The sequence below is a fragment of the Equus quagga genome, chromosome 15, assembly GCF_021613505.1.
Source record: "Equus quagga isolate Etosha38 chromosome 15, UCLA_HA_Equagga_1.0, whole genome shotgun sequence".
NCBI classification, from domain to species: Eukaryota; Metazoa; Chordata; class Mammalia; order Perissodactyla; family Equidae; genus Equus; species Equus quagga.
In genome coordinates this window covers 23656775-23670072 of record NC_060281.1, presented here as the reverse complement: position 1 = coordinate 23670072, position 13298 = coordinate 23656775, and the positions used below count along the sequence as shown (strand labels likewise).

The 13298-nt window shown below is 47.1% G+C and overlaps 1 protein-coding gene across 1 annotated transcript; it reads left to right on the top strand.

Annotated features, from left to right (window-relative positions):
* Positions 1-11180, top strand: APOBEC2 (apolipoprotein B mRNA editing enzyme catalytic subunit 2). The gene is made up of 3 exons (XM_046640591.1): positions 1-267; positions 7520-8083; positions 10736-11180. Exons 1-2 carry the CDS (start codon positions 137-139, stop codon positions 8061-8063), a joined length of 675 nt encoding a protein of 224 aa, XP_046496547.1. The 5' UTR covers positions 1-136; the 3' UTR covers positions 8064-8083; positions 10736-11180.
* Positions 11181-13298: the final 2118 nt, after the last annotated feature.

The following is a 13298-nucleotide window of genomic DNA, read 5'->3' as shown; positions in this document are numbered from 1 at the left end:
AGCCTGGCCTGCCTGGTCCCCTTCCATCATCCCCGGGCAGATTTAGCTGCTGACAGCTGCTTGGGATTCTGCTGCCAGCCCCTGGCTCCAACATCCGCCTCTCCTTTCTCAGTGACTCCTGAGCCACAGCCTCCCCATGGCCCAGAAAGAAGAGTCCCCTGAGGCCGCTGCGCCCACCTCCCAGAACGGCGAGGATCTGGAGGACCTGGACGACCCCGAGAAGCTGAAGGAACTGATCGAGCTGCCACCCTTCGAGATCGTCACAGGGTGAGAGCCGGGTGTGGGCCAGGGTCCTCCTGCCTGGAAGAGTGTGCACTGGGGTGGGGCGGGCTGGGGAACTAGGAGGGCAGCAGCAGGGGTCACGGTCACAATCCTGCAGCCTTGAGAGTGCACAGGTGTGCAGGGTAGGGGCTGCAGGGGACCCGCAGTCTATCTCTTGGTTTCTCGGGGTGACACCCTGGACCCTCTAATCAAGGGAGGTAGGAGGAGCTCCATGGAGCTCAGAGCCTGAACCACCCCCCCACAGGCCCCCTGGTATTGGGACGTCAGCTGCCTTTCTGAGTAGAAGCTGTTTAGTCCCAGGGAGTTTGCTAAGAAGGTAGGATGACACTGATGCATTTAAATATGGCCCCAGTCAAAGGACCTCCCCCCTCAGCTCTCCTCTCTGCTTCTGTGTGGGCCTCTCCTCTGTCTCTATGTCTCACTCTTTCTTGAGAGCTTCTGTCTGGAGTAGAAGATCCTGAGACAGGGGAGACAGATCCCTCCTTTCCCACGGCGGAGTGAGAAGCAATGTTTTTCTTGTTGAATCTTTTCTGCATCTCCGCAGGGCCTGTCCACCTCCACCCCCACCCCCAGGGAAACAGAGAAGTTACAGTGCAGGTAACACAGGCCAGGGCCAGGAGCTTCTGGGCAGAGAAGGGGTTCCAACACCCTCAGCCACAGCCCGGAGGAGCCAGGACCCAGAGCGAAGGGTCTAGAGGCTCCAAAGAGGGGGGTACAAACAGGGGCCCTCTGTCTTGTCCAGATTATGTCATCTGCGGGCATGAAGCCAAGTAGCTTTCCTCCTCTTCCCTCTCTGTCCCCTGAGCAGAAGACCCTGCTAAGTTCCTGAGCAAAGAATAAGACGGGGATACGTGGGGCCACGTTTCCTTCTGGAGCCCCAAGTTTCTCTTCCTGGGAGTCTCCAGCAATGAGACAGGCAGAGTAGGGGCCACACCAGCAGAAACTTCTGGAAGAATGGAGGTGCGATGCCCTCAGGGGGCAGAAGGAGCCCTGGGTGGCAATTTGGACTGCTGTTCAAGCTTGGCAAGGGGTTTTCCAGTCCCAGCCTGTTTTTTCATTTGTAACATGAGGAAGTGACACTAGTTGATTCCTAAGATCCCTTGCAGCTCAGATACTTTAGGATTTCTAAGAGAACCTAAGAGAAAATGCATCCTAGTTCCTGAGGCAAGAGTTCAGGTAAGAGGCCCTGGCCCAAAGAGCTAATGCCACTTTTTTCGAAGGACTGAAGGAGCAGCAGGGCACAGATTAATATAGGCAGAGGGAGAGTGTAGGCCACCAGGCGAGGAAAGTCCTCGATTCCTTTTCTGACACCTAAGCGTGCTGGTCCAGGCTGCCCTTGGTCACACACACAGGCACGTGCACACACTCCACTCTGTGTCGTGATCTCCCCAGCACAGGGCAGGCCAGGTCCAGAACAGAGTTAGACTGTGGCTGTTGAGTTGAACAGGCCTTGGGGTCTCAGGGTGGTGGGTTTGAAAGGATAAAACCCCTGATGTCACTTAAATTTGTCCAGGGCTTTCTCACTACAGCATACTTTCACACAATGCTAGGAGAGGGAGACACATTATTGCCACACGACAGATGGGGAAGCTAAGTGACTCAATCAAGGAGATTGAGTGACTTGTCCAAGGCCACAGAACCGCTAAGTGGCAAGTCTTCTGACTCCAGCCAAGTGTCCTTTCCACTGGTCCCTTATTCACTCTGGGTCCCAGGTTTCCCACGCAGAGCTCCACCCATCTCCATCTACGAGGTAGCGAGGCTCAGAGGCTTCCCTGGCCCAAGGCTGAGAAATGAGGCACAGCGCGCAGCTTCCTGGGTGCTCTGAGAGCCGCTCTGGAGGGAGGTGGAGCCCTGAGTGTTTCCCAGCCACAAGTAACAGCTGTGGAGCTCTATCTCCTGGGCCCCTCCGGGTAAACAGACGGCTTAAAATAGCCCAGAGGTGCAGCAGTGTCTGTGCAGGGACAGGATGAGGGAAGAGCTTTCCTCCCCTTCTCCCTACTGATGCCCCAGAGGCAAAGGGGTCAGCTCCTCTCCCAGCTGGACCCTCCCAGGGGATGGGTCTATCCCCACTGCTCCTTCAGTTTGGGCCACAAACTACCAGAAGAGCTGGCAGCTTTCCAGGACACAGCGTGAGGCAAGGAGGGAGTCAGGCAGGAATAAGGAGAGAGACGCCCTGCTTGTTGTGATTCTGGTTTGAATAGGGCACTCAGGATAGAAAGCAGACCTAAGAACGTTAACAAAATAATGAAGTGGAAAGTGCTAGAAAAAGGTCTAAAACTGAGGTGGTGTGCCCAAGTCAGCTCACACTGGCTGAGTCGATTGTGTGCATCTCTTCCCAGCCCTGCATTCAGTGACTTCATGTTGGTTTCTTGAAATCTCTGTAGTGGGAGTGTTTACAGAAATCAACACAAGTTAGAAATCAGGGCTTTCTTCTTTCAGAAAGCTGGATGTTAAAACCAGCACATCGCTGAAAGAGAGAACCCTCTGAAAACAAGAGGAAGAGTAGAGAAGGTTTGGTAGTGCTTAAGACCAAGCTCTGTGGGGTGAGGTGTGAGGCCGGGAGAAGGCACCATCCATCACTACTAGGTTTAATTTCTTGAGTGTCGACCACTGCCCCAAACCTGAGAGGCTGATCACTCTTTCAGATGAGGAAACCAAGCCTCAGAGGGATGAGTAATTTGCCCAAAGTTAGTGGATGGAGTAGGGCGTGACCCCCAGGACTGTCTGACTCCAAATCACCACACTGTGTCTAAAAAAGCCATAAAGAGGAGTCTTTTTATATTCAACAAATATTTATTGAAAAGGGATAGTTTATTCACTGCCCGTTCTCCCCACTAGTATTTAACCTCCACGAGGACAGGGACTTTGCCTTTTAACTGCTTTATCTCTAGCGCCAAGAACAGTACCAGCTTCTAATAGGTACTCAAGAAATATTTGTTGAAGAACTGAACGAACTGATGAGGGAGCATGTTGGGCTCTCCACCAGGCCTCGGATAGGGAGTTAATGGGGGAGGGCCTCTTGAGGAGGGGCGTTCAGGATGTGTGGAGGGCCAGGAGCGCCAGGCTTAAAGGACCTTCGCTGGTCCCTGCTTCCTCTGAACCAGCAGCCACAGGAAAGCTCTGGGCACCAGAATCGTCGTCTCCTCATCCCTCCACCCCCGTGATGAGTGACTGCAGCTCTGCCTGGCAGGACCCCTCGATGAGTGTTTGTCTTTGTCTCTGGTGTGTTGTGTGTGCTTGTGCGTAAAGCTAAACCTGCTATCACGTTATCTCGGTTATCATGGAACAGAGATAAGTGGCACAGGCAGTGATTCTCTTTTCACCCACTTCTTTAGCTCCCAGTAGTTTACTTCAGCCACGTGAAGAACAGAAAAGAGGCAGGGTTCAGGGGAGAAGGGATGGGCAAGGAGTGAGGGACCTTCGACACCACTGTTAATGCCACAACCCCCTCACCCCTTGCCCTGGACCCTGGAGCGTGCTGGGGAGGAGTGCTCCATAAAGAATAGAAAAAAGCCACTGACTCTGGCCGCCTGGCCTCCACGGAGCGTTGTTGGAAGGTGTGAAGATGGTGCTTCCCAGGGAGAAGGGGTGGGCTCAGGGCTGGCCGCCAGCAGACTCCCTTCCAGAACTGCAAATCTGGAGCAAGCACTCAGCTCCAGGAAGTCTGGTTGATAGAACTCTCTGCTTATCCACACTCCTCCTTCTGGCTATGCCCACTCCTTAGCATCCACTTTGAAAGTGGTCTGAAAAAGGGAAAAGGAAGCTGAAACAGGCAATTCTGCCTCTTTCAAGCAGGTCATGAAAGGCCTAGAGAAGAAAGCTGGATCAGTCAACACTCAGTTCCCTGTGAGAAGATGTCCCATTCCATGGATTATTTTGGAGCAAATGTTTAATCTTAGATCAGCTTCTACTGTCCTCCAGTTGGCTTCCTTTCACTGTATACATGTATGCTTAGGAAATGCAAATGTTTCTTAATGTGAACAGGAGAAAAATACATATATGATTACATTTACTCACATCCCTTCTCCCTCCATCAAGCAGACCATCTTCTCAACTTTTAGATTTAGGATTCTTGGTTTCCTGCCAAGGGAATTGTGATGCCCAGCAGCCTGGCTCTGAGCAGATGAAGTGTGAATGACCTTGTTTGCAAAAAGTACAGGAATTGGTGCTTAAAGAGGTGCTGTCTAAGGCTAGGGGGAGGGAGTAGGAATAATGCTGTTGGTTTCTGTGCCTGTAGAAGTGACTGAGTCCAGGTGAAGAAATCTACCATTGGTATCTCTCTCCTGATCACCACTGCAACACACACACACACACACACACACACACACATTCCGCTTTAGCAGTAAAATATCTGCTGGGGTTGAGAGTAAAGGACTATAATATAAGTAAATATGTTACTCAGGTATATCATGCTACTAGAAAAAAAAAAAAAAAGATGATGTGATTATCCAGGATATTAATGTCACTATTTCCTTCCTTCCACTAGTGGTCATAACAGTGTTGACTGACTTTGTGATTCTGTAATATCACCAGAGATGGCCATGTTGTCTAGCTCCCTGGAGAAATTTCAGACTTCTACTACCTCTGTTCTCCTGGTTTCCCCCCAGGGCATGACTGTTTCAGCCTGTGGGAGTCCCAGAGAACCTCAATCAACCTTTACGCTCCTTCTAGAAAACCAAGAAGCCCATTGAGAAGCCAAGTAAGCTCAGTCTCTGAGCAAGCCTAAACGGAAGACTGGGAGCCTAGACCTTCCGTGACTTCCCTTTGCCCCTTGAAAGCACTTCCCTTCCCGAGGCAGTAGTCCAGAGGCCCTGCCGAGGGACGGAGCAGACCTTGGGGCTGCTGGCTGGAGGGGTTGGAAACTGATATTTATAGAGAGGTCAACTTTCTTTCTCTCCCTTGGGTTTCAGGTTTCTCTGGGTCCTCTCCTCTTGCCTAGGAAAGTGGAGGAGGGAAAAACATCAGAGCTTAAGAGGGGCTGAGAGAAGCAGCCGTCTCAGACCATCCAGCCAACTTGTGATTGCATGCTGGGCCAAATTCATACTCTTGTCTGGGCGGTACTTGGCAAGGTTGAAGCAATACTTTTGGAGGTTCCAGAAGGAAATCTGAGGGACCACATGGGCAGCTCTGGCTGAAGCCCCCAAGCCAACCAAGTAGCGATGAATACTTCCAAGGGTTCCACCTGAGAACCTATCACACAGGTAGCTCTGGATTGGACTTGGGGAGGGGGATGGTCTGGCCAAAGGTCTTAAAGAGCAAAATAGGGTTTGGGCAAGAAGGGTAAGCTCAAAAGCCACTTCAGGAGGTGAAGGTGCATTTAGCAACTGGGCAGAGTTCAGGAGTGGTCTGGTGGGGTGAGTTTTACTGGGCAGAGCTCACTATACGTGAATTCCCGGCAGGACTGAAAGAGGAGAAGGGAATCATCAGGCCATCCATTCTCCCAGAATGTTAAGTAAATAATAAACACATCCAACCAGGGACAGAGGGACTTAGAGAGCTAAATATAGTACCCAAAGGAATCCCAGGGCTGGGTCCTCAAACACATCCGTCTCCACAGTGGAAACTGAACTTGACAGCAAGGAGCATGGAAAGTTGGGTGGAAAAAACGTGGTGCTGGAGCGAGCAGAGGACTGCAGGGAGACAGCTCAAGTTTCCTCGACTCTCTGGCACCTGCTGCTTAGCCCTAAGGAGCCCAGGCCCTGGGACACCAGGGATTCCCCTGCAGCCCAGGGAGTTAGGTGACCTCTCTGGGGAGAGGGGAGGGGTGTAGAGAAGCGACAGCAGAGTTAATGGTTGCCATAGGGCATAGGGGCAGCCACGGAGATTACATTTTTAAAAAGAAAACATTCAGCCTCTGCAGCTGGTATTCAGCCCCTCCTCTCCTTCTGACATAGTCAATCTCTCCTGTGACAGCTTCCTCATTCTTCTTGGCCTTCAAACCTTCACATATCTTCCCTATTTTAGAAAAACACACATGTCCACATAAAGATAAAAACAACCTTCAACTGTGATGCCCTCCCTAGCACCTCTTCTTTTTTCTCTTCTTCTTATTACTACCAAGCTTTCCCAAAACCTGGCCTTTTTCTGCTGCTTTCGTTTCTTAATTATCCACCACCCCTTTGAAGCCACTGGGCATATTCATCACCAAGTCTGGTGTCCTCAGACACCAAGGGGGCTTTCTAAATTTTAGGCTTTTCCCCAGCTTCACTCTATCTGCTTAAAGCCACTGTTCCGGGCACATCATTTTATTGTGCCTTTCTTTACTTAAGAACATGTAACAATTCTCTTACCTCCTGAATCAAGGAGAACCTTTATCATATGTCCTCCACTCTACCTGCTCATTTTTAGCAGACTTCTAGTAGTCTCAGCTATCTTATCTTGTCTAGCTACAATCTAGCTGCTAGATTACAAGCATCTGGAGGGCAAAGGCCAAGTCTTTTACAATTTTGAAATGACTCAATACTATATACAAGCTAAATCATATCAAGATGCCCTTAGACAGTCTGACCTCAAAGATAAAGTTTCTTGGATAGTGATGTAACAACCCTTCTTTCAACTTGAGGGAAAAGACAGACCTGAGAAAAAGTCACTAGGAGAGCATGGGACTGCAAGTTGTAGGCCATTCCATATCTAAGATGCAATGTACATGAGTGACAAGGAGGAGAAATGAAAGCATCAAATGTTTTGCAAAATCTTGGTCTTGCTGTCATGAGAAATTTTACATGCTTGCTACTTGGTAAAATTACTATTTGCACAGTGCTTTTCAAACCTGGCCACATATTAGAATCATCTGGAGAGCTTTTGAAAAAAATGCTGATGCCTGCCCCCACCCCACATGTTCTGATTTAATTGGTTTGGTGTTGGGTGCAGGCATTGACGTGTGTGGAGTCTCTAGGTGTTTCTAACGTATAGCCAGGTTAAAGATTGACTGATTTAGAAATGTAGGAGTGTGTTGTGTGCTGGGAGTGATGGTGGAGTGTTTGGAGACCCTTCCCAATGGGGTGACCAGAATGCACACCTCACTAGAAATTCTCTCCTTTCCTCCAGATAAACCCTTCTGGATTCTTTCATGCCTTTTTGTCACTGGTGTTAGCGTAGGCAAGGCCCATTTTAATAGTAAGCATGAATATAGCTCTGAGGTACTGATCTTGGAGAGCTACCTACTCCAGGCTGGTCCTAGAAACAAGAACTCATCATTCTCCCTTCTTCCCTGTCCCTTTGTCTCCTTGACCCACAGGGAGCGGCTGCCTGTCAACTTCTTTAAGTTCCAGTTCCGGAATGTGGAGTACAGTTCTGGGAGGAACAAGACCTTCCTCTGCTACGTGGTTGAGGCGCAGAGCAAGGGAGGCCAAGTGCAGGCGTCCCGCGGCTACCTAGAGGACGAGCACGCCGCTGCCCACGCGGAGGAAGCCTTCTTCAACACCATCATGCCGGCCTTTGACCCGGCCCTGCGGTACAACGTCACCTGGTACGTGTCCTCCAGCCCTTGCGCGGCCTGCGCTGACCGCATTATCAAAACCCTCAGCAAGACCAAGAATCTGCGCCTGCTCATTCTGGTGGGGCGACTCTTCATGTGGGAGGAGCCCGAGATCCAGGCGGCTCTGAAGAAGCTGAAGGAGGCCGGCTGCAGACTGCGCATCATGAAGCCCCAGGACTTCGAGTACGTCTGGCAGAATTTTGTGGAGCAAGAAGAGGGCGAATCCAAGGCCTTTGAGCCCTGGGAGGACATTCAGGAGAACTTCCTGTACTACGAGGAGAAGCTGGCGGACATCCTCAAATAGGCGACCGGGCTCAGCCTCACGTGAGTCATGCATGGCACCATCGCTCCACTAACTGTCGGCTTGGGTGGAAGGCTTGAGGTCAGGTGGAACGAGCAGTATGTTTGATTTTCCTCTGGAAGGATTTCATTTCTCTGCTTTGGGTTCATTGTAAAAACATTTCAGTAGATCCCTCTTCTCTTCTCTTTCCTTTAAATCGTTCTCCCTAAATCCTTTTCCCTCCTACCCTTTTATGTGAAACTAACTTTCCCCATGACTTGGAATGCTCAAGGATGACAGAAATCTGAAAGCTCTGATGACACACTGACTGTCCATAGGAGGATTTAGATGGTGCAAGGACCTGTTCCCGAACAACCTCAGAGAAGATAGTTCAATCCCCCTGGGCATGCCCCCATGTACATGCGTCCGGACTTTCTAAGCCCTGGACACCTCCTAGATGCCCTGCTCCCACCATTTGTAATCTTATCATTCCATTTTTCTCAAAAGCAGATTTTTCATTTCTTCAGGAGCACTTTTTTTCATTTTTGGTACTCTGGAAATTCCCAAAATAGATTTGTATTCAACATTTTTTTTGGCGAGAGCAGCTTTCATCTTTTCAAACAAGTGGTTCCACTTTGAGGGAGATCAATAATTGCTGTGTGAATGTGCAATGCAAGAACATTTTTCTTATGTTGAGAAGACCTCAGCAGAACTCACAGAAGGCTGAATGTGGGATTGGGGATAATACAGCAACAAGTTCTTCTATGCATGAATGTTTAAAGTGTTAAAACAATATTTATACATTAGGTGGCAGCTAAGAAGTAGCCACCTACAGATATCAGGAGGTGATCGGAGAACAGGAAGTAAAGATTAGCTATTTAAGCAAATAATTAGGACACAATTAAGGCCAATTTGGCCTCTTGCTGAGGGTAAATTAGACTCTTACAGAAACAGAACAATTACCCTCAGGAAAGAGGGTAAAGGATCCTTCACCATCCTTTTTTGAATTTGGTCCGATCTGGTTTGCTCCCACAGAAATGCTATGACAAAGTCCCTTTACAAGGGCTCAGTTACTGATCAAAATCCTCCAGCAACAGAGAGAGGGTCTCCATCACCCTCTTATCCAGCTCTAATTCTGGAACAACTCACATATTAATAAAACACGAATGCAGCCAGCTTCCATGAAGATATTCCATTGATTTTTGGTGCCTCTTACTCTTAATACTCAAGAGAAGATGTCACTTCATAGACACGTTTCGGAAACATCGATGTTCCAGATCTTGACGGTGGCAGGTGTTTGCTATTGGGCATGCACACAGGGGGCCTGATGATTCTTAAGCTGAGCATTCGCCAATCTGCGAACTCACAATTTTCAGCCATTCCTTACAAAGAGTAGGACCCACTCACTGAATTCAGTGAGACAATGATTGGTGCTCCCTTCACATAAAAGAAGACACCACTCTGCGTGGTGGTGAGTAGTAATAAAAACAGATTTCTAAGGGTGACCTCTGGAAATACAGAATTAACTTTTAAATTCTTTGACGATTTTGTCAGTGTAGGTACTATCACTGTAATTATAAACTCTACATAGACTCTATAGGATGATGACTGCTAGCTTAATTTTAACTCCAGTACGCTTTCTTCTTAAACATATTTCACAGTCGGGGGCCACTTCTTCTAGCTGCCTAACTAGCAAGTCCTCAGGGATCTGTGTGTGTTGTTTATTTTTCCATTAAGTCAAATAACTAGGCAGCTGATTTTGCTATAAAAATCAAGCATTTCAAGAGGGATTAAAAAGAGCTTTTAATTTTGGCTAATTGAGGGCTGTATCTTATACTAATCTAAACAGAAGTAAAAGATAAATCTGTGAGGGGAAAAATCCATTTCTAAGTCAAATTATTTTAAAATAAAATCGTATTGGACATGTGCCACATTATAAGCCTCCTTCCATTAGTGTACATAATTGTATTATCTGGACACATGAACATGCGTCCATGTACTGAGTTGCTCATGCTCCTGAAGGGAAAGGTCAAAATGCACCAAGTTAAAAAAAAAAAAAAAATGTTGGCATGAAGTAGAGTTATAATCTAAACGCCAAAAAGAACAATTCTTCTTAATTAAAATACTCCCAAGAGATGGGCATTGGTTAAAGAAAACTTGCCTCACATTTCTTCTTCCATCTTTTAAAAATGACAGAACAGGGGCTGGCCCCGTGGCCGAGTGGTTAAGTTCGCGCACTCCACTGCAGGCGGCCCAGTGTTTCGTTGGTTCAAATCCTGGGCGCGGACATGGCACTGCTCATCAGACCACGCTGAGGCAGCGTCTCACATACCACAACTAGAAGGACCCACAATGAAGAATACACAACTATGTACCGGGGGGCTTTGGGGAGAAAAAGGAAAAAATAAAATCTTTAAAAAAAAAAAAAATGACAGAACAGGATTTAACCATCCCAACTGTTCTCTTAACTCAAGAGAACAGTTAAAGCAGATCTCTTCTGGGGCTTTCTGTGTGAACCACACCAAAAAATGAAACAAATCCAATTCTGGGTAAACTAGAAAGCACAGGAGACTACAGAGGAGAAATTCAGGGACTTGTTGAGCAAGGCACACAGAAACCCTAGCTCAAAAAGAAAACTCGTCATTGTTTGGGGCCAGTGGGGCTCTCGGTAACATGCTTTCTGTTCTCTCACTAAGGTCTGCCTGCTGCCACCAAGAGACAGCAGTGACATGTATGGCCATCCAGGACATGCCTGACTTCCTAACACCACTTGGAGCTGGACAACATTTGACACCAACCAATCCTACTGCGCAAGGCCTCCGAGGACTCAAAATACACTCCTCATATACACTCCTCATGCTGTAAATCACTTAAGCCATGCCTCTTTCTCTCTCTAAGGCTGCTCTCGGGAAAGAGGAAAGTGAGCTGCAAGAGGAGAAATGGCGACCATATATGGGCACTGGGCATCGTGGGGCTGAAGGTCCCAATTCTGCCCCAAATGGGCTGCTTAAGGTAAAGAGCCTCAGACTGAAGGTCTGCCAAATCTTTGAAAAATGTCCAAAAACACATTTTATGTTAAGTTGGTTTTGTTTTTTTTTAAGAAAGAAAAACAGCAACATTAATAAAAGAAGTGGTGTGGTTTTTGTGTGACCAGGTCTTTTGAGGAACTTGCACATTTACAAGTTATTATGGACAGTGAGCAAATCCCAGGAATAGGGATGTCCCAGGCTATAAACCATGCCATGACTTTGTATGGTGAGGCTTAACCCAGGACTTCTCTAGGCGACACAGGATGCCAGCTCTCCCATGCAGACTTCCCACCCTGGTTTTGACCTTCGTAAAATATTTTCTTCTGACATTACTTTTGAATTCCTTTTCCCTTCTCTGAAAACAAGAACTGTGACTGAGGGTGAAACAAAAGGCATGGGAAATCTGCTTATAAGGTATCAATGTCCTAATTGCCTATTAATAGGCAATTAGCTTCTTTTTTTACTGAGGAAGATTTACCCTGAGCTAACATCTATTGCCAATCCTCCTCTTTTTTTGCTGAGGAAGATTAGCTCCGAGCTAACATCTGTGCCAATCTTCCTCCATTTTTTTGTATGTATGATGCCTCCACAGTGTGGCTGGTGAGTGGAGTAGGTCTACGCCCGGGATCCAAACCCTCAAACCGAGGCTGCTGAAGCAGGGCACAGGGAACTTTAACCACTCGGCCACAGGGCCCGGCCCACAATTAGCTTCTAGATTAGAGAGGAGACAGGGGGAAGCAGGATTGCAACGTTCAGATACACAGAATGTAAGAGTAGTCAGTATGTGCTACTCAGTGATGGCAGGATGACATCAAAAGCCCCATTTCTTAAAAGGTCTGTTGGAGTCTTATATAGAGGCAAAACTTCACATGTGAATTTCTGGGGTATTTGCCAAATGCTAACCAGGTTTCCAGGAATAATGTGTTCATTCTGATTATCAGGCAATGCCTCCTTTCCCCAGGCTTTAAGTGTGATAAGTCATCGGAATTTGACCCCAAGACTATCTGCAAATGACAAACCACTTTATCACATCCCTGCCCAGTCCCAGAGTTCCACTTACAGCCAGTCCTCCAGGAGACGGGGTTTTGTTAAAGGAATCATCAAGGCTCATATTCTATGAAAAAAAATTAACCCTTAACCCGTTTAATGTAGAAGCTTAGAAAACCAGTGTTTTGAGCCAAGTGTTAAGATTTATTTGCATACTTAAGCAAAATACTTGAATTCTAAGTTTCCTTATCACCCCACTCTTATATTCAGTTTTACACAGACTTTCTCTCCTTTTCTTCCTTTCAACTTTACTGTATGGGTGGGGACAGAAGCAAAGCTCCAGGAAAAGCCTTAGCCTAAAAGCTTGACAAAGAACTTGCCCCTACACTGCCCCTACTCCAGCAACATGGAGAATTTCTGTTCCACGGATACACAAAAGAAGTGCAATAATTTTGGAAACTGCTGCCTCATATCAGGCTGAAATGTGATAAGAACCCAAGTCTAAAGTACAAAGATTCTATTTAACAAGTGTTTTCCTGGTGTTTCAACAAGCCCCTTCTAAAATCCACTTCTTTTATACGTGGGAAAGCAGCAAGTCCTGTGACAGACCTAGATTCACTCTAGGGAGAAAATCAATAGTAGGTCTGGCTATTTTAACTCAACACCACAGTAAGGGGAAAAAAAACTCCACTAGCTTTCCCAATGCCTCTTACACTGAACCACTGGCTAAATCCAGGACCCTTATGCTCCCACCATGAAAACATGAGTGGACAAAGTGCTGCTCGGAGCTTAGGAGGAAAAGGAGACTAATATTTACCATTCTTGATCCCAGCTGGCTGCACATCAGAATCTTCTGGAGTGTAAAAACACAAAGAAACCTGGCCATCGCCCAGCTCCTTCTACTACCAGATTAGATTTTTTTTGGAGGAAGTACACTTTCTTTTTCTATGATTCATATGGATTTTATTGTGAACCACTGATTTACTGAGTCATTACTCTGCACTAAGCACTTTAGACGGGAATTGCACATATTACATACTATTGAATTTGTTTCATGATTGAATTCAGACAGACTCAGTCACAGAAACTATGTGGTAGACAGAAGGGAGGAAGAGTTCACCGTGAGATTATAAAAACCTGCCTTTCCAGTATATTAACCTACAGCTCTTATCCATTCTTATTATTTCTCACCTAGCTGTTCTTTCCACTGGACCCTCTGTCTAACTCTTACAAATTAAGTGAC

What these genes read in the sequence shown, in the direction of transcription:
- APOBEC2 (XM_046640591.1), top strand. Translation starts at nt 137, where the DNA reads ATGGCCCAGAAAGAAGAGTCCCCTGAGGCCGCTGCGCCCACCTCCCAG. An exon ending in CCCTTCGAGATCGTCACAGG is followed by an intron (nt 268 to 7,519) that starts GTGAGAGCCGGG and finishes CTTGACCCACAG; the next exon opens with GGAGCGGCTGCCTGTCAACT.